This window comes from Dendropsophus ebraccatus, chromosome 2, assembly GCF_027789765.1.
Source record: "Dendropsophus ebraccatus isolate aDenEbr1 chromosome 2, aDenEbr1.pat, whole genome shotgun sequence".
Taxonomy (NCBI): Eukaryota; Metazoa; Chordata; class Amphibia; order Anura; family Hylidae; genus Dendropsophus; species Dendropsophus ebraccatus.
In genome coordinates this window covers 119,151,881-119,171,808 of record NC_091455.1, presented here as the reverse complement: position 1 = coordinate 119,171,808, position 19,928 = coordinate 119,151,881, and the positions used below count along the sequence as shown (strand labels likewise).

At 44.5% G+C, this 19,928-nt stretch overlaps 1 protein-coding gene across 3 annotated transcripts in view; it reads left to right on the top strand.

The window, feature by feature from the left end:
• LOC138783461 (uncharacterized) overlaps positions 1–19,928 on the top strand; it is an 82,469-nt gene that overhangs the window by 6,408 nt on the left and 56,133 nt on the right. For 2 of the 3 annotated variants that reach the window (XM_069958179.1, XM_069958180.1), the window contains exons 2-4: positions 1,483–1,551; positions 6,901–6,969; positions 8,119–8,137. In XM_069958179.1, coding sequence (XP_069814280.1) covers positions 1,498–1,551; positions 6,901–6,969; positions 8,119–8,137 — 142 coding nt within the window. In that variant the 5' untranslated portion in view covers positions 1,483–1,497. Of the gene's footprint in view, positions 1–1,482; positions 1,552–3,547; positions 3,693–6,900; positions 6,970–8,118; positions 8,138–19,928 lie in introns of those variants that run through there. The other variant, XM_069958181.1, reaches the window with a different exon arrangement.

The following is a 19,928-nucleotide window of genomic DNA, read 5'->3' as shown; positions in this document are numbered from 1 at the left end:
CTGCTGACATCTCTGTCTGAGACAGGAACTATCCAGAGCAGGAGAGGTTTTCTATGAGGATTCATAGAAAACGGAGTTCCTGTCTCGGCCAGAGATGTCAGCAGAGAGCACTGTGTCAGACTAAAAATAAAACATTTCCTGCATGACATATAGTAGCTAATAAGTATGGGAAGATTTGACATTTTTTAATAGAAGTACATTACAAATCTATATAACGTATATATTCTGATATCAGTGAAAGAAATTTTTTTCGTTGGACAACCCCTTTAACTAAGAACTAGCCTGCTGCTGAGATCGAAGTGTAGCTTTGATTTACATTTTGTGGACAGGTGTATCCTCTGAATGACTGAGAAATACTTGGCCCAATGCAGACAGCCTTTGTATGTCTGCATTGGGCCAAATGCATGGCTAAAGTAGTTTCAAATTACATTGACCATTTAAATGGTTAAAAAGGGGCTTGTCTTAGTGAGACAAGCCGTAGGAAGGATTTCCAAAAATGTATTCAGTATGTAACACTGCAGCATGAGCTTTGTTCACATCTTGCTAAGAACTGCATTCATCCAATAGAGACCAAGTGAGTGTATATGTAGTCTACTACCGTCCTCATGTGTCTTTCCTACTGTGTTAACTTTATAACCTGCTGGGGCTGTGTTCACACTGATAAAGCAGAAAAGATTTGCACAGTTTCTGTGTTTTTAATCCACTCCTGGTTTTGATTGAAAAAAGTCTCACCAAGACTGATGGAAATACCTTATGGTGCTTTTACACAGAGAGATTTATCTGACAGATCTTTGAAGCCAAAGGCAGGAACAGACTATAAACAGAGAACAGGTAATAAAGGAAAGAATGAGATTTCTCCTCTTTTCAAATCCATTCCTGGCTTTGGCTTATAAAAATCTTTCAGATAAATCTCTCTGTGTCCACACGTATAGACTCGCAGCGGAAATCTCGCTGCGAGCTTAGCATTGAGATCCGCTACGAGTTAATTTCCTGACAGGTCCTTGACTGCTGCGAGTATGTAATACAGCCGTCCCCTTAACCCCTTCATCGGCTCCCGCTATCTGTATAAATTACCTCTCTCCTGCACGGGTCCCGGCGTCCTGCTCTCCCACCTAGCCAATCAGTGTGTTGCCCAGCCGCAGCCACTGATTAGCTGGGCGGCAGAGCAGGACGCCGGGACCTGTACAGGAGAGAGGTAATGTATACAGAGAGCGGGAGCTGGGCGGCAGCAGAAGGGGTTAAGGGGGCGGCTGCATTACATACAGACCGCTGCTAGTATGTGTTCACAGGACCTGCAAGGAAATTAACTCTTAGTGGATCTCGCTGCAAATCTCGCAGCGAAATTTCCGCTGCGAGTTGGTACATGTGGACGTACCCGAAGGGTATTTTTGGGGGGTAATAATGGATGTTATTTACATTTGTCATGTGTGAGAATATATATAATTCTTTGTAATTTCCTTTGGTTTTTCATGTCCTTTGCAGGTCCATATTGGTGCAATGAGTAGTGATCAAGAAGTCTCTCCTGAGACACAGAAGTCACATTTTTGTAAGGTAATATAAACTAGTAGTAATGGTTAGTCCTGGTTTTATTATACAACTGTACATTACTTTTTTTTTTTTTTTACGCGTTGACTTCAATAGGGAAGGGATATTATCTTTGACTCCCTGTAAGTTTTAATGTAGTATTGTAATTTTTCATTTTTGTTGCCACGTTAAAGAGTACTTGTCGTTATAATGTATATATTTAAAAAAAAAAAACAGATCCTGGGCTTACTGACAATCTTGGAATATACTGTAATTTAGGGCTGTGGAGTCGGTACACAGCTCCGACTCCTGAATTTAATCAGGACCGACTCCCACTCCCGACTCTTGCTCCTTCATAAATGGCCAGTCATATACCAGGGGAGTTATTTATCACACTGGCTCAGCAGCTTCTCCCTAATGTCCTACATGATCCTGGGGCGACTTCTGAGGGAATAAGGGAAGATATAAAGCAGCCAGTCTCCAGCCTCCATGTCCTGACCAACTCAGAACTAGATGGAGCAGTTGGTCTTTTCCTTCTGACAATCTTCTATGTTTCTAACTAAATATTCACCATACACAGAAACACTGCTTACAATGCCAGATCCCTGTGATATAGAGGTCAGCCATAGCTAAATAGAGGGGGTCAGTTATAGTGATATAGAGGGGGCACGCCATAGCACACACACACAGCCTACTGCAGCCATAGCGCGCGCACACAAACACACACACACACGGCCTACTGCACCCATAGCGCTCGTGCACACACACACACACAGCCTGCTCATATAGGCATGAGTACCTCCTCATATAGGCATCCCGGAGGAGAACAGCACAGATCCCCCCCCCCCCCCACACACACACACACAATGGACACTTCCAGCTCAGAAACAAACTGCCAAATAGTGACTGACTACTTTTCCCCAACCACCCTTATCTAATAGGGCCAGTGACCTATTAGGATGGTGCTCATAAAATGTATTGATGAGCAAAACTTAAAAAAAAATTAGAATTGAGTTTTGATATGAATTTTATAAGATTATTTTTTTTTTTTAAAGCTGGAGTCGGTACATTTTTTCTTTTTCTACATTACTTTTAAACTTGCAGCCCTGTGTCAAATTGGTGTGGCCTAGAGTGTTTATGCCCTAGGATTGCAACCCCCCTCTGTCCCTCCTCATCACTAGGAAAGCCCCCGGGCAGTATTTTTCCTCTTCAACTGTCTGAACACTGCACAGGTGCCCTAACAATCCAACAGCTGTGCAGTGTTCACACAGGTGATGAATAGGAGAAATAGTTTTAGAGGCATTCCTAATGATGAGGAGGGACAGAGAGGTGTCACAATCCTAGAGCATGGGTACTCTAGGCCACACCAGTTTAACAGAGAGTTTCAAGGATTAAAAGCAGCTGTCCAAAGGTACAAGCTGTTTGGGGGGGGGGCATATTGTGGGTACAGAGTCGCTTTAAAGGGGTTGGCTACTTTATAGTAAAATAGTTCAGTGTACAGTATTAGTAAGTGTACTCACTGCACTTACTGACAGCAGCTCTCTGTGTACCCCATAGAGCTAAAGTTGGACTGCCCTCCTCCATGCTGTGCTTTCCTGCTCTGTGGTGAATCTGTCCATAAGATGGCCGACATGGAAGCACATGTGACTATGCCCCGCCCCCTGTGTCCTCCATAGGATATACAGGCTCAGTGGTGGATACTGCAGGGCATGTTCATGTGCTCCTCCATGTTGCCCATCTTATGGACAGACCACAGCAGAGCAGGACAGCACAGCCTGGAGAAGGGGAGTTTGATTTTAGCTCTATGAGGTACACAGGGAGCTGCTGTCAGTAAGTAATGTTAATACACTTACTAATACTGTACACTAAACAATTTTATTATAACGTGGCCAACCCCTTTAAATATTTTGTCCATAGAGTGCTTTAAACCTAGCTTGTACTTTTTTACACCAGGGAGTGCTGTTTGCTTTATTTCTTATTCAATGTTATACTGGCTGAAATCATGACTTTTTTACTTGATTAGAAGAAAGAGTCGAGACACAGGAAGTCCTGGTCCCAAGTGTGTGCCCGAGCATGACAGTCATTTGATTGACAGCCCTGCCCAGTGCGCATAGTCTGTGAACTGCAGGTGCAGAAGCCCTTTCACAGACCAGAAGAAACAGCTCAGGGTGTGTGTGTTTTAAGGGGAAGGGGGGGTGGAGAGAGAGGGGAAGGGGTGTTACTGTTATTATTGAATCCCACAATGTATTGTCATTCTCTCTGCACTGAATTAGCTGCGTCATTTGATGAGTACATGACCCCCTCCCCTAGAGCTGCAGACTGCGTCGAAAATCTCCACACAGCAGAGGTAGCCCTAACTGCATGTTAACTTTAATTTTTTTAGTATCAAACAAGTCAAATTTATTAATTTGTGACAGATAGCAATGTACACAGCATACAGGACAATTTTCGGCCGTCAAATAAGAGAACAGTAAAAACAAAATATGGAAAATCACACAAATATGTCTAAATGCAGTATGACAAATAATTCACGTATAAGATACCCCAATAAATTTCAAAACATACAGAGCAATCAAGATGTGTAATAAGAAAGGTCCGTGGCGCCCAAGTCTCCTCAAATGCCTCCACCCCGTATCCCCCCCCCTAGGAGCAGCAGTCTTTTCCAACATTATACTACTAATTCGCTGAATCATGTTATCTAAATGCAATGAGGACTACTTCCAACGTGATCGAACATGTATTCTTGCTGCCAAGACAATATATTGTGGCAATTTAAAAAATTTTTTTAGGAAGTCTGGAAGGTTTAATCCCAAAGAAGCAGGCCTGAGGTAAGACTGGCCGATTACACTCCCCATTAGCTGAACAACCACAGTCCAAAAAGATTGGATTATTGGACAGAACCACCGTATGTGGTGCATTGTATCTATTGCTAAACAGCCCCTTAAACACAGCGGAGAAACTTCAGGGTTGATAGCGTGTAGTCTAGCAGGGACATAATATGCTCGATGTAAAACCTTAAGAGCTCACTACTTTTTCCATTGTAATGGAGACAGTGTAATGTGCAAATCAGATTTCCATTGGGTCATATAAGGAAGTTTCTGACTGCCTAGGGGTGAGATCAACAAAGTGGAGGGACTGTAGTGAAAATGCTATAATACATCTTATGACATACATTTATTAATGAACATACACATATGCATTAAACACAAACATAAATAATAGGTTTTTTGATTCTGCGCAAAGATTTGTGCTAGGTTACCCCTAACTGACCCTGCCTAGTGCTGAGGTGGGACCCCCTGGTTCAGGCTTCCCCAAACGACAGGATGGACTGATCCTGGGCTAGGGTTAAGTAGGTCTGTCCCGTCACAGATATTAGTCATCTTAGTACATTTAGATGAAGCAATATACAAGGTGTATAGCATAAACAAGGCAGGTATAGATGTTTTGGTTATGATTCAGATATCCCTTTTCCAACGCGTTTCCCTTGTTCTATGGCGACAAGTTCCTCAGGGAATTGTAAGAGTGTTGTAAAATAGTTTGGGATATACTTTAGTAAGAGTATCAGTCTAATCCGATGACGTTGTGGATGATAAAATGGGAGTGTCCCCTTAGTCAGCTTGTGGGGGATCACCGGTTATTACTCCAAGATTCGTCAGAGTATATGATCAATAAATCCAGGTTGGTGTATGATATAATGTGTTGTTGTTTCGATATGGCCAACTGCATATAGCAATTCTGCTGGAGTCAGACCCCAGATCGTGTTTGTAAATAGATGTAGCTTTATAGATGCTTGTAACTTCTTCTCCTGCAGAGTGATGCGCTGTGGAGCATTCACTGGGGCTGTTCTGTAGTCTCAAGGGTGCTGCTGTCTGAGAGTCAGTGCAGTCAGGCGCGTCCTAGTGTCTGGGCTTCTGTTAGTAAGTGTCGGCTCTGCCTAAGGGTCGGGTCAACAGTGAGTATAAAAGCAATAACATCCCTGTCCTGGGGAGGCGTTGTTCACTTTGTTGTTAGGAAGAAGCAGTGTGTGTTTTATGGCATAGAGCAGTGTTACCCAGCCTTTCCACATAGCTTTAGGGCTTTATCTAACTTCAGCAGCCCCCGCTAATCAAATGCTGAACGATCGGGTTCGGAATGAACTAGAGCATGCTCGAGGTTCGCTCATCTCTATCAAAGACCCTTCCCTGCTGTGTCCCCATAGTAATAATGTCCCCTGCCCAGTGTCTTGCTGTGCTTGCATAGTAATAATACCCCACTGTGCTGTTCCCCCATAGTAATATATGAGGGAACAATCTGCCGTGCATTTACCAGTGCAGGGAGGAAAGGCCCTCGGGTGTTGGCTGTATATTGCTACAACATTTAAGTATAATCTAGGTTCCATACTTACAGCCCCTAAGATTATGTAATTAGTTAAAGTGACACTGTCACCTCCTTTTTGCATTCTGACATCTCTACACAGGTGTAAAGGGTAAATTTAGCGGTTTTCATACCTTATTTTATATCATACGTCATGGTGCTTGTTCAAGTAAAAAGTAATCTTTTATCAACTGAAGATTGTGTTAAGTGGACGTGGCCTCGCGGCATTAGCGCCAATTAGCCCTGCCCACAACTGCACAGTTGGCCCCGCCCCCTTGCCGGCCATTGGAACAGGCTGGCCGAAAGGTCTAGACTCCACCCCCTTTACGGCGGTCAACCAATGGGCGTGGCCAACGGTGTTGTTGTGGGTGGGGCTAAGTGGCGCTAATGCCACACCCACTTAATACAATCTGCAGTTGATAAAAGGACACTTTTTACTTGAACAAACACCATGACGTATGATATGAAATAAGGTATGAAAAACACTAAATTTACCCTTTACACCTGTGTAGAGATGTCAAAATGCACAAAGGGGGTGACAGTATCACTTTAAAGAGAATCTGTTGACTGTAATTCATGTTATAAACTGCTGACCCTGTTAGATAACGGTTAGGTCAAGGAGACACAAGGTACCTTTCGTAGATCTGTCTGTGCTTCCAGGATGTTGAAAAATGCTTTTATTCTATGGTACAAAGAGTCAGAGGCTTTTCCAACTCCTTAAGTAGCTGCAACATGAATGTTTACTCTCTCCCCCTCCCTGCTTGATACCTGGAAACTGAGTCCTAAGCAGGGTCAGGTATGGGATGGGGGCAAACGTGCTAGGTGTCTCTCTGATCTAATAGTGTTTTTACACAGGCAGATTTATCTGACAGATTTTTGAAGCCAAAACCAGAAATGGATTTCAAAACAGCAGAAATCTTGTCTTAAAAAAAAAAAGAAAAGAAAACAAGTCCTTATACTTTACAGCTATGTCAAAGACTAGGGTTGTTGATTTATTTATTTCCCCCCCCCCTCGCTGAACAGGTTTGCCAGGTTGCTTGTCTAAATAGTGATGGTCTTCGCACTCACTACAGAGATGAAGAACATGAAAAGGTAATTTTTTTTGTTTGTTTTGTTTTGTTTTTTTTACTTTTTTTCCTTTATTTTTTATTATAATTTTCTTTTCATCACCACTTAATTTGATTTGGTGTATAGAATGTCATACAATGGCATTCTTCTCTCATAGCCTCCTTTGTAGTAGAAACGAGAAATAAAAAAGGTATACTACATGGTTGTTACTCTTTCTAGACTGTATATTTATTTTTGCTATATACTAACCTGGGGGGAGGCCAAAATGAAATTCTTTTGGCCTTAGTGGCACTAATAATGATCTTTGATGTTCCTGTTTTTTTTTTGTTTTTTACCCCTATTGCTTGTATAGGACTCTGGAATTAAGGGTGCTTTATAAATAAATAATAATAATAATAATATAACCATCTGGATATTTTCACCAAGCCTGTATACCTAGAGCTTTTCCTGGAGAACATAGGCAAATATTATAAACCTAATGTGAACATTGTATTTTCTCATAAGATTTGTTTGTTTTCCGATTGTTTTTTTTTTCCTACAAAATGTTTGAAGAAGAGTCTGGAGTTGGTAGGTCTCCCAGATAACTTTGGTATTCTTTGTCCATGTACTACGTGTGGCCCCCCGCTTGAAATTCCACCCGTCCCATAGACTCAGTGATATTCGCCAGCAAAGAATTGTCATGTCAAAAAAGTAACTGTTAATGTAGTTTGGAGTAACGTTTGAAATTTGGGTTGGGGGGAGAGTTAGTTGCAGCTCACGTTTCTCCACAAGTTGAAAGTTTTGTCGCTGGGAGCTGTATCTCTGGATTGCGACGGGTCTGAAAACACCTCAGATGTTACTGCAAATGACAGTAATGCTTTAATAGGTTTTCAAACTATGGACTTTGTAAGTCCTAGTATTACAAAGTCTCATTGCAAGTACAGCATATTCTCTATTGAACTGGTGAACAAGACCCCCGTTGTTCTTTCACCACGTAACTATCTGTCATCTGACTTTTATGAGGCCTCTTTCATGTCATAATTCTATTGTCAAAAAACCTTTAAACATATAAGAAGGATATTCACTGTGAAGGCTGTGACACCAATAATGTCAGTAGTGATATGTCCATTTTCTGTTCTGTTATCGATTTTATTTATCTTCTCTTTTATTTTCGGTGTTAATTGACTCTTTAAGAACGAAGAAGCTTTCTATGGTAAGTAAAATATATGTATATATAAAAAATTTAAGGTGTACAGTTCACTTAATGTTTTGCATATGATTTTATTTTTCTTACAGGCAAACCAGCTTTTTAAAGAATTTGGCCACTATAGTAAAATTAGTGTACAGTATTAGTGTACTTACTGTATATACTGACAGCAGCTGCCTGTGTACCTCATATAGCAAAAATCTGGCTCCCCTCCTCCAGGCTGTGGTGGTGATTCTGCCCATAAGATGGCTGACATAGAGAAGCATCTGAACACCCCCATGGTGGAGCATGGTCACCTATTCCTCCATGTCAGCCGGACACAATCATCGCAAAGCAGGACAGCCCTGGAGAAGGGGGGTCTGATATTAGCTTTATGAGGTACACAGGGAGCTGCTGTCAGTATACTTTACTAATACTGTACACTGAACTATTTTACCATAAAGTGGACAACCCTTTTAATACCTTGCCCCTGCAGCCTGTTTTGGCCTTAAAGGAGAAGTCCGGCAAAATTTTTTATTAAAGTATTGTATTGACCCCCAAAAGTTTTAAACGAACTAACAATATACACTTATTACAGGAAATGCTTAGAACATGTGTTTTTTTTTCCCTGCACTTAATACTGCATCAAGACTTCACTTTCTGGATAAAGTGGTGATGTCACGACCCAACTCCCAGAGCTGTGGCTCCTGGTCTGGCTCCCCTAATGCCCAGGGTCTATTTTTTTAAATCTACACAACCACTTAAACCTCACATAGGTAGGTCAGGGGTCACTTAACCAAATAAATTCCAAACCCACAGGCCGAAGCCCGGAGTACAAAAACCCCTTTAATTTATAACACCCCCTTTAAAATATAACTTTTATTATACACATTAAAGTAATTACGTGAACTGATTAAAACCACAGGACCCAGTATTTCCCACACTAGACTATGCTAGGTGATATCACGGGATATATCTATCCTCTTGCCTATCTCAATTACTATCACAGTCTGCAGTACTGCATAGATAAATAACTTGGAGATACTGGATACCTGCTATTTAAAATCACAATACATGCCCCCTCTCTACATGTTTTGTTGCCACAGTCATCAGGATGATATTATTGGTATAGCACAAGGAGTGTTTGGGGCGGTACTATGATGTCATTTATTGGCATATAGGTATAAATATCGGCCAGTACTAGTAGCAAGTGTTGCCTAATTTTTCCCCTGATGACGTTGCTGTGGCAACGAAACATGTAGAGAGGGGGCATGTATTGTGATTTTAAATAGCAGGCATCCAGTATCTCCAAGTCATTTATCTATGCAGTACTGCAGACTGTGATAGTAATTGAGATAGGCAAGAGGATAGATATATCCCGTGATATCACCTAGCATAGTCTAGTGTGGGAAATACTGGGTCCTGTGGTTTTAATCAGTTCACGTAATTACTTTAATGTGTATAATAAAAGTTATATTTTAAAGGGGGTGTTATAAATTAAAGGGGTTTTTGTACCCCGGGCTTCGGCCTGTGGGTTTGGAATTTATTTTTTAAATCTGACCCGTCTCTCTTAACCCCTTCCCCCAATATGACGTCCAGGGACGTCATGAAAAGCAGGGGCAGAACGCATCATGACGTCCCTGGACGTCATGCTTTCCCTGCCTCCCCCCTCTGTCCCTAGGTGAGATCGGGCAGCAGGAGGAGGCTGTGTCACACAGCCTCCTCCTGCTGCCACTGCCCGGAGGGGAGCCGCGCTCCCCCCCGGGCAGTTAACCCCATAAACGCCGCGGTCAATGCGACCGCAGCGTCTATGGGGAGATTCAGTGTCCCCCGCCGATCGGGCGGCGGGGGGAGGCTGCAGAACGCTGCCTCCCCCCACCGCCACTCAATGTGTGTCCCCTGGCCCCCTCCCCTCGTCCCCTGATACCGGCGGATCGCCGCTACTACCGTTTTAGCGGCGATCCGCCGGTACCGGGCATTACCGGTGCCGCTGATAGCTTTCATCTCCCCCCACCGTGAATCCACGGTGGGGGGAGATGAAAAATGTCCCCTCAGACCCCAGATCAGCCCCCCGATCACCCTACCCGGGCGGCCATCAGATCCAAGATGGCCGCCCCCATCCCTGCGAACAAACGATGTTTGTTCGCAGGGATGGAAATGAACTAGTGATCAAAGCCCCATGCTCTCCGCCACCGGAGGTAGCGGAGAGCATGGGGCAGTGATCGGGGACCCCCCCCCCCCATGTGGTCCCGGAGCAGGCGATCGGCGGTATATACTATATACCGCTGATCGCCTGTTCCCAGTGCTGATCAGCACTTTTTATCCCCTGTCACCATAAATCATTGGTGACAGGGGATAAAAAGTGTCACCGTGCCCCCCCCCAAGTCGCCCCCCACCCCCCAGTCACCCCCGTCCCCCAGTCACCCCCCCTTCCCCACATACGTTACCTGATCCACGGAGCTCCGTCCTCCTCGACGTCCAGGCTGATTCTGAAGTGCGCATGCGCTCCAGAATCAGTTATCTCAGAAAATGTAAAGTGACAGAGACCAATTTGGTCTCTGTCACTGAACTATGATTACTGTGATAGAAAATATCACAGTACTCATAGTAATACAGTGAAAATTAATGTATAAAGTACAAAAAGTGAAAAACATACAAAAAAATAAAACACACACTTTTTATTATAGTAATAATTGCAGTTTACTCCCAGATTACCCCTAGCCCCCCCCAAATTACCCGTAACCACCGCAGGTTGCCCATATCCGCCCCAGATTGCCCGTATCCGCCCCAGATTGCACGTAACCACCGCACGTTGCCCATAACCACCGCACGTTGCCACTAACCACCGCACGTTGCCACTAACCACCGCACGTTGCCACTAACCGCCGCACGCTGCCCATAACCGCCGCACGCTGCCCATAACCGCCGCACGCTGCCCATAACCGCCGCACGCTGCCCATAACCGCCGCACGCTGCCCATAACCGCCGCACGCTGCCCATAACCGCCGCACGCTGCCCATAACCGCCGCACGCTGCCCATAACCGCCGCACGCTGCCCATAACCGCCGCACGCTGCCCATAACCGCCGCACGCTGCCCATAACCGCCGCACGCTGCCTGTAACTACCCCAAATTGCCAGTGACCCCCTCCAGATGATCCGTAATCAGCCCCGATTGCCCGTAACCCCCCATATTGCACGTAACCACCGCACGTTGCCTCTAACCACTGCACGTTGCCTCTAACTCACACACGTTGCCAGTGACCCCCTCCAGATTGCCGTAACCAACTAAAATTACATGTACCCACCCCTGATTACCTATAAGCACTTCCGTTTATCCGTAACCACCCCTGATTGTCTGTAACCACCCCATGTTGCCCATAACCACCGCAGATTGTCTGTAACCCCCCCAGGTTGCCCCTAATCACATGTAATTCCCCCAAGATTGCCCCCGACCACCGCACGTTGCCCCCGACCACCGCACGTTGCCCCCGACCACCGCACGTTGCCCCCGACCACCGCACGTTGCCCCCGACCACCGCACGTTGCCCCCGACCACCGCACGTTGCCCCCGACCACCGCACGTTGCCCCCGACCACCGCACGTTGCCCCCGACCACCGCACGTTGCCCCCGACCACCGCACGTTGCCCCCGACCACCGCACGTTGCAGGTTCCCATCCCAGATTACCTATAAGCACTTCAGTTTATCCGTAACCACCACACGTTGCCCGTTACCACCCCATGTTGCCCGTTACCACCCCACGTTGCCCGTAACCACCCCACATTACCTGTAATCTCATTTTTTTTATTGTATTTTAGTAACTGCGCTATTCTAATAACCATTACTAGCTGCGGTTTTGCTCCAGCAAATTAGCGCTCCCTTCCTTCTGAGCCCTGCTGTGTGCCCATACAGTGGTTTATGCCCACATATGGGGTACCGTTGTACTCAGGAGAACCTGCGTTACAGATTTTGGGGTACATTTTTTCTCCCATTCCTCGTGAAATTGAGAAATTTTAAACTAAACGAACATATATTGGAAAAATTCGAGTTTTTCATTTTTACTGTCTTATTTTGAATACTTTCCTCTAATACTTGTGGGGTCAAACCGCTCACTGCACCCCAAGATGAATTCTTTGAGGGGTGCACTTTCCAAAATGGGGTGACTTTTGGGGGGGTTCTCTTCTGCGGACACTACAGGGGCACTGCAAACGCACCTGGGGCTCAGAAACTTCTTCAGCAAAATCTGAACTGAAAATGCTAATTGGCGCTCCCTTCCTTCTGAGCCCGGCTGTGTGCCCATACAGTGGTTTATGCCCCCATATGGGGTACCGTTGTACTCAGGAGAACCTGCGTTACAAATTTTGGGGTGCGGATTCTCTCATGTTCCTTGTGAAATTGAGAAATTTTAAACTAAACGAACATATTATTGGAAAAATTCGTGTTTTTCATTTTTACTGTCTAATTTTGAATACTTTCCTCTAATTTATGTGGGGTCAAAATGCTCATCCTACCCCAAGATGAATTCTTTGAGGGGTGTACTTTCGAAAATGGGGTGACTTTTGGTGGGATTCTATTCTGCTGACACTACAGGGGCACTGCAAACGCACCTGGCGCTCAAACTTTTTCAGAAAAATCTGCATTAAAAAAGCTAATTGGCGCTCCTTCCCTTCTGAGTCCGGCTGTGTGCCCATACAGTGGTTTACGCCCACATATGGGGTACCATTGTATTCAGGAGAACCTGTGTTACAAATTTTGGGGTGCAGATTCTCTCATGTTCCTTTTGGAAAGGAGAAACTTTAATCTAAACATATATATTATTGGAAAATTATATTAAAATGCTCATTATACCCCTTGATTAATTCTTTAAGGTGTCTAGTTTCCAAAATGGGGTCACTTATGGGGGTTTCCAGTATACAAGCCTCCTAAATCAACTTAAAAAAAGAACTGGTCCCTAAAAACAAATCAGTTTTGGAAACTTTCACAAAATGTGATAATTTGCTAATAAATTTCTAAGCCCCATAACAGCCTAAAAAAGTAAAATATGTTTCCCAAATTATGCCAGAATAAAGAGGACATATTGGTAATGTGATTTAGTAACTAATTTATGTGCTATGACTTCCTTTTTTAGAAGCAGAGAATTTCAGAAGTTCATAAAATGCAAAATTTTAAAATTTTTCATGATGTTTTGATGTTTTTCACAAAAAACACACAAAGTAGTGACCAAATTTTGCCACTAATATAAAGTGCCATATGTGACAAAAAAACAATCTCAGAATCGCTAGCATACGTTAAAGCATCACTGAGCTATAAGCGCATAAAGTGAGACAGGTCAGATTTTGAAAAATGAGCCTGGTCATTAAGGCCAAAACAGGCTGCGGAGGCAAGGGGTTAAAGTAGTTATAACTGTGCTGTGTTTTTAATTATTGTGGTTATTCTGAGATTGTTTGTTTTTTCGTGACATATTCCTTTTTATGTTTGTGGCATACTTTGGTTTTATATTCAAAATCCTCTTCTTAAAAAAAGATAGTCATGCCCCATAAACTAATTTATTAAAGAAACATCTACAACATGTCTACTTGTTGGTGATGACATTTCTTTTACTTTATAGGATGTTCGAGGGCTTCAATATTTTGCAGCGTTTTTTAAAATTGTCAGGAAAAATTAAAATTCGGATTTAAAGGGTTAGTGCAGCGCTAAGAAATTATTCACAAAATAACACACATTACAAAGTTATACAACTTTGTAATGTATGTTATGTATGTGAATGGCCCTTTTCCCGCGTTCCCCGCCCGTGTACCCGGAAGTGTAGTGCAGTATACATACCTGATCCGCGTCGACCGACCCCGTCTGTAATCTTGTCAAAGACGTCATCTTCGGGAGGCCGGCCGATCCACTCCTGCCGTCCCTCATGCCAGCCCCCCTCGGCCGCGTCATCAGCTGCTCAGCCGCGATTGGCTGAGCATAACTGTGCTCAGCCAATCACGGCTGAGCACAGTTATGACGCGTCAGAGGGGGGCCGGCGTGAGGGACGGCAGGAGCGGGTCGGCCGGCCTCCCGAAGATGACGTCTTTGACAAGATTACAGACTAGGTTGGTCGACACGGGTCAGGTATGTATACTGCACTACACTTCCGGGTACACGGGCGGGGGGGAGGGGGCGGGGAACACGGGAAGGGGGCCATTCACATACATAACATACATTACAAAGTTGTATAACTTTGTAATGTGTGTTTTTTTGTGAATAATTTCTTAGCGCTGCACTACCCCTTTAATTAGGGACCAGTTCTGTTCTGAAGTGGATTTGTGGGGCCTGTATGTTATCCCCATAAATCCCTCCACTGTAAAAACTGCACCCCTAAAAGTATTCAAAGTAATATTTCATAAGTTTATTAACCCTTTAGGTGTTTCACAGAAATTTAAGCAAGTTGGAGGGGAAATTTAAAATTTTACTTTTTTTAGGCAGATATTCCATTTTAATCAATTTTTTCCCTCTAACACACTAAATACTAACTGAGAAATGGAACTCAATATTCCGCTCATTTCATTGTTTCTAGAAATCCCCCATATGTGGCCGCAGTGCGTCACCTGACTCAACCACAGGTCTTAGACGTGACAGAGAATTTTGGGGCCTTTTTTATTTTATTTTATTTTAGCTATTATACCATTTCACAGAAGCCTTGCGGTGCCAGAATATTAGTGTAAGACAAGTTGACATTGGACATCTGTACCATTCTGGGGGACATGTGACACCCTGATCATTTTTATTTAAAGCGTAAATATAATTTCAGTAGCCAAAAAATGAAATTCCTCAAATGAAAAGCCCACGTGTTTCCCTTTAAAAAGAGCCCTAAACTGTGTTGATAGTGTGTACGCTCGCTGATATATCCCCAGTTGTTTGGCTTAGGAGAATAAATTAATTTTTCTCCTGGCTGAGAGAAAGTGGGCGTGGCCTATCCCTCATCTCCCTGGCTGGGTCCCTCCATCCACTAAGCAGCACCTTAGCAGATGTATCACACATAGCAGGATGAGATACAGCCCCAGCATACAGTATCACAATGGAAGATTAGATACAGAGCCCCAGCAGATGGTGTCACACACAGTGGGATTAGATACAGTCATCTGCTCTCATAACACTGTAGGGTAATGTCAGCCATGGAGGTGGGGGCACCTGCTGCAGACATTTGATAGTGAATCTTATATGTACTAGGGAAGGACTACAGCTGTGTTGTGCTGGGACTTTTAGTCCTCCCCTCAGTGACTCACCCACTCTCCCTCATGCAGTACATTGGACTCATGGTGGCACTGGATACACTTGTCCCTCCATCCATCTCCTTTCCTGTGCTGCTCCTCACACAACACCCTCAGCTCTGCTTAGCGACCTCTGTGAGGGGAGGGGGAGGAACGTGCTGCTAGGAGGTGGGGGAGGAGGTTTTGTTTGTTTCTTTCTCTCTGTGTCAGGGCTGTTATCTGATGCTGCTGTCAGAGTCCGTACACTAAGTACGGATCTGCAGCGAGGGAGCGTGTCCAGCAGGAATGCAGAAATAACTCAAGAGGCAAAGAGAGCTAAGAGGGGACTTTTGGCTTTATGTATTTAAAAAACAGTTCATTTTAGGTTATTAATGTATATTGCAAAAATTCTTATCATGCCATAAAACATCATGCTAAGTAAAACTGAAAGGTCAAAATATTTTATAGTTACTTTTAATTTTTTTGTGAGGTGGTACGAATAAAAAAACACAACTTAGCAGCTGTTTTTCCTTTTTCTTTTTCTTTTTTTTGTACACAGTTTACCATACATTACATATGACATGTTATCGTTACTAGTCAGGTCGGTACGATTACAGTGATATCCATTTTATATAGATTTTATTATAGTTTATGGCATTTATACTATAAAAGCTGTGTCTTGCATATTGTAAGAGCAGTAGTTATGAGCGAGCATGCTCATCCGAGCTTGGTACTCGATCATTAGGGTACTCGTTACTCGGACGAGCATCTCGCGATACTCGAGGAAATCATCAGTTTCCTGTAAGTTTGGGCGCTATTTCTCAGCCAATAAACATGCAGGAGACTCTTTGATACATCCTGCGATAACGTGGGACCCATACATGTCGATAGCGATTGGTTGGCCAGATCAGATGACCCTGCCATATAAAACGCGCAGCCGGCAGTACTCTCTTCAGACGCATGCTTTTTTCAGGGCTTCAAATCGTTTTTTTAATACTATTACTACAGACTACTGGCTGGGACAATTTCAGCAGCACACTGTGGTGGTCGGGTGCTGGCAGAAAGGGGACATCAGGTGTTACAGACCCTTAAGATGTGCTCAGTGTACTTTTTTTTTTTTTTGGGGGGGGGGGGGGGCTGGTGGTCCTGCTGTACTACATTGGATTGGTTGGATTTGTAGTACACCTGCATAGAACTTTACTGCTCATTGGACGGGTGATGTCAGAGAGTGTGTCTATGTCTAGCCACTACCAGATTGCACCGTACAGCCCCCCTAAACTAGTGGGTACTACACTGTATTTCTGGGATTTGTAGTACACCTGCATAAAACTTCACTGCTCATTGTAAGGGGGTATCCCAGCGTGTGTCTAGGTCCAGCCACTACCAGATTGTACCGTACAGCCCCCCCAAAACTTGTGGGAGCAAGGCCTATCTAATTTCAATCACATCACAAGTGCTTTCACAGAGTAACGGGTGTGCCTGCCCTTGCCTCCATGTTGGCTACTGCTGGGCCTTCACTGGCATCCATGTTGACTACTGCTGGGCCTTTACTGGCATCCATGTTGACTACTGCTGGGCCTTTACTGGCATCCATGTTGACTACTGCTGGGCCTGCCCTTACCTTCCTTGTCTTGTCCATTTCAAAACATAATATCTGTGGATGTCATTTTATCTTACGGGTGTCCTATGCCATTCTTTCACCAGTACCTTCTACCTTTTTTCAATGTTTTAGCCATTTTTAAGGCAGGATTGACCAGAGCAGTAATAGACATCCATGTTGACTACTGCTGTGCCAGCCCTTGCCTCCATGTTGACTACTGCTGGGCCTTTACTGGCATCCATGTTGACTACTGCTGTGCCTGCCCTTGCTTCCATGTTGGCTACTGCTGGGCCTTCACTGGCATCCATGTTGACTACTGCTGTGCTTGCCCTTACCTTCCTTGTCTTGTCCATTCCGAACCATATTTTCTGTGGATGTCATCTTATCTTAGGGGTGTCCTCTGCCATCCTTTCACCAGTATCTTCTACCTTTTTTCGATGTTGTAGCCTTTTTGAAGGCAGGATTGACCAGGTCTTTTTAATACACAGGCTGTCTCTTAGAGACTCTTTAAAGAATTGAAAGTGTATTTGATCAAATTCCGTGGCCTCTGAAGCAGACTGTATTGTTCTCTGTGTCCTCACTGCCATGCTCTGACGCCACACTACGTCTGTGGAGGAGCGGGACTGGTTGCCGGGGGCCCTCCGATCGCGCCCTCGCCAACCAGCCAGCTGTTTTTTTTATTTATTTTTTTTGTCTAGCCGTGGCCTCACCTTTTCCCGGTTGAGAGGCATCAGGTGTACCCTTGATGGTGACTGACAGCTGGCCTAGCCAGTTAACTGTCAGCACCTAGGTTTGTGTCCACTAAAAATCCCAGCCTCTGGACTCACTCCAATTTTTGGGTGGGCTCACTTGCTTCCTCACTCACTTTTAATGGTTCTCTGTGTGCTCAATGCAGTGCTGTGTCTGGCCTAATTTTTGGGAGGCTCACTTGCTTCCTCACTCACTTTTAATGGTTCTCTGTGTGCTCAATGCCATGCTGTGTCTGGTATAATTTTTGGAAGGCTCACTGGCTACCGCTTCTACCTTGTTCACTCTGTCCTTACCGCCATGCTGTGTCAGGCTAAATTTTGGGGTGTTTCATCATATGCTACCTCTGTTTTAATGGTTCCCTGTGTTCTCACTGCCATGCTGTGTCAGGCTGAGTTTTTCAGTGGTCCATATGCCTCCCTCTGTTTTAACCAGGCTGTTGCATAGAATTAGGCATAATGGTGCCATTAGGCAGCCTCAGAGGCATGCATACATGCTGAGCTTGCTGTTTCCTGTCCATTTCCGTTGTGTTTCTATCAATTTCTGAGGTTGACAGGGTTCACACAACCTTCCCTCTACCGAACTTGAGTCTCCTGCAAAAATGCTCGAGTCTCCCATTGACTTCAATGGGGTTCGTTACTTGAAACAAGCACTCTAGTATCGGGAAATACTCATCTTGAGTAACTAGCACCCGAGGATTTTAGTACTCGCTCATCACTAAAGAGCAGTAATTTTATTTTTTCGCCAATGGAGTTATGTGTATGTAATAGTTCCCTAAGAGGACTATAAAAGTGTAAAAAAAAAAAAAAAATCAAAGTTTTAAATGTCCCGAAGCCCCTTTCCTGTTGTTTAAAATAAATAAATAAATGAAAATCGAAATGAAAATACATCTGATCTAGAAAAAAATACTAATAAAAACTAGAGATCATGGCGCAAAAAATGATGCCCTATATGACCCCGTAGGTGAAAATAAAAGCGCTATAAGAGTCACAATAGGGCCATTTTAAATATACCTATTTGCAAAATAGTAAACCGTAAGAAAACCTAGTAAACATGCATATCGCTGTGTTCAGACCAACCTATAGAATAAAGAAAGAATATAGAAGATGTTATTACAAAGTACACCTGTTCCTAAAAAAAACAAGCCCTCACATGGCCTTGTAGGTGGAAAAAGAAGAGTTATGAGTCTTAGAAGGCGAGGAGGAAAAACAAAAACGCAAAAGTGACAATTGTCCATTTCAGGCCTGATCCTTAAGGGGTTAAAAATGTATGAACTGGGCTATAGTATATTCTTTCCAATAATATGGAATGAACATTATATGCCGTGTAAGTGAACAGTAAAATGATTTTTACTTTATTTATTGATTTATCAATTTTATTTCCCCCATTTTTGAGGCAATGTGGATACAGTCATGTTTAAAGGGGTATTCCAGGGAAAATCAATAATTTAGCAAAGGAAAGGGTTAACCAAGGTTAACCCTTTCCTAATATACTTACCTGTTGTTTATTGCCCCCCCCCCAAGGAGATCTCCGGTCCGGTCACGTGATCTTGCAGCTTGTGGCTCGGATCCTCTTCTCTTTCCGGTTCGGTGACGTCACCCGGCCGGCGTCGCTCTCCGTCTCCTTAGCAGCAGAGCACTGAACCCTGACTGGCTTGGTAGCGTGTAGCCAATCAGGGTTCAGTGCTCTGCATCCCCACCACGCTTCAGAGTGGGGGTCCCCTGAGGCTGCAGTAAATTATCAGGGGTCGTCGGGCTCAGTGCCGGTCGACAGTTACATGGGCCGGCACTGCACTACAGCAGGTAAATGCGGGGTCTAGCATCCATCATCACTCCGCAGAACCCCCCCCCCCCCCCCCCCCCCGTCCGAGTCCCGGGAGGGGATGCGGCGGGCGGCATTACTTCATTCATAGCTACCAGACACCCAGCTGCCCGCCGCATCCCTTCCCCCCAGGGACTCAGGGTCGGCGTCGGTGGGGAAGTAATGTGTATCGGCTGCTGATCCCCCCCCGGCCCCCCTCACTGTGTCCCTGTCAGAGATCGCTCACCCCCACCCCCGGAGCGTGCTGCTGGCCCCGATCTCAGCACTGGTCTGAAGCACCTGTACTCAGCTGACAGGCGCTGTGTACAGAGCAAGACAGAAATCTCTCCTGCCTCACTCACACAGAGCCTGTCAGCTGAGTACAGGTGCTTCAGACCAGTGCTGAGATCGGGGCCAGCAGCACGCTCCGGTGGTGGGGGTGAGC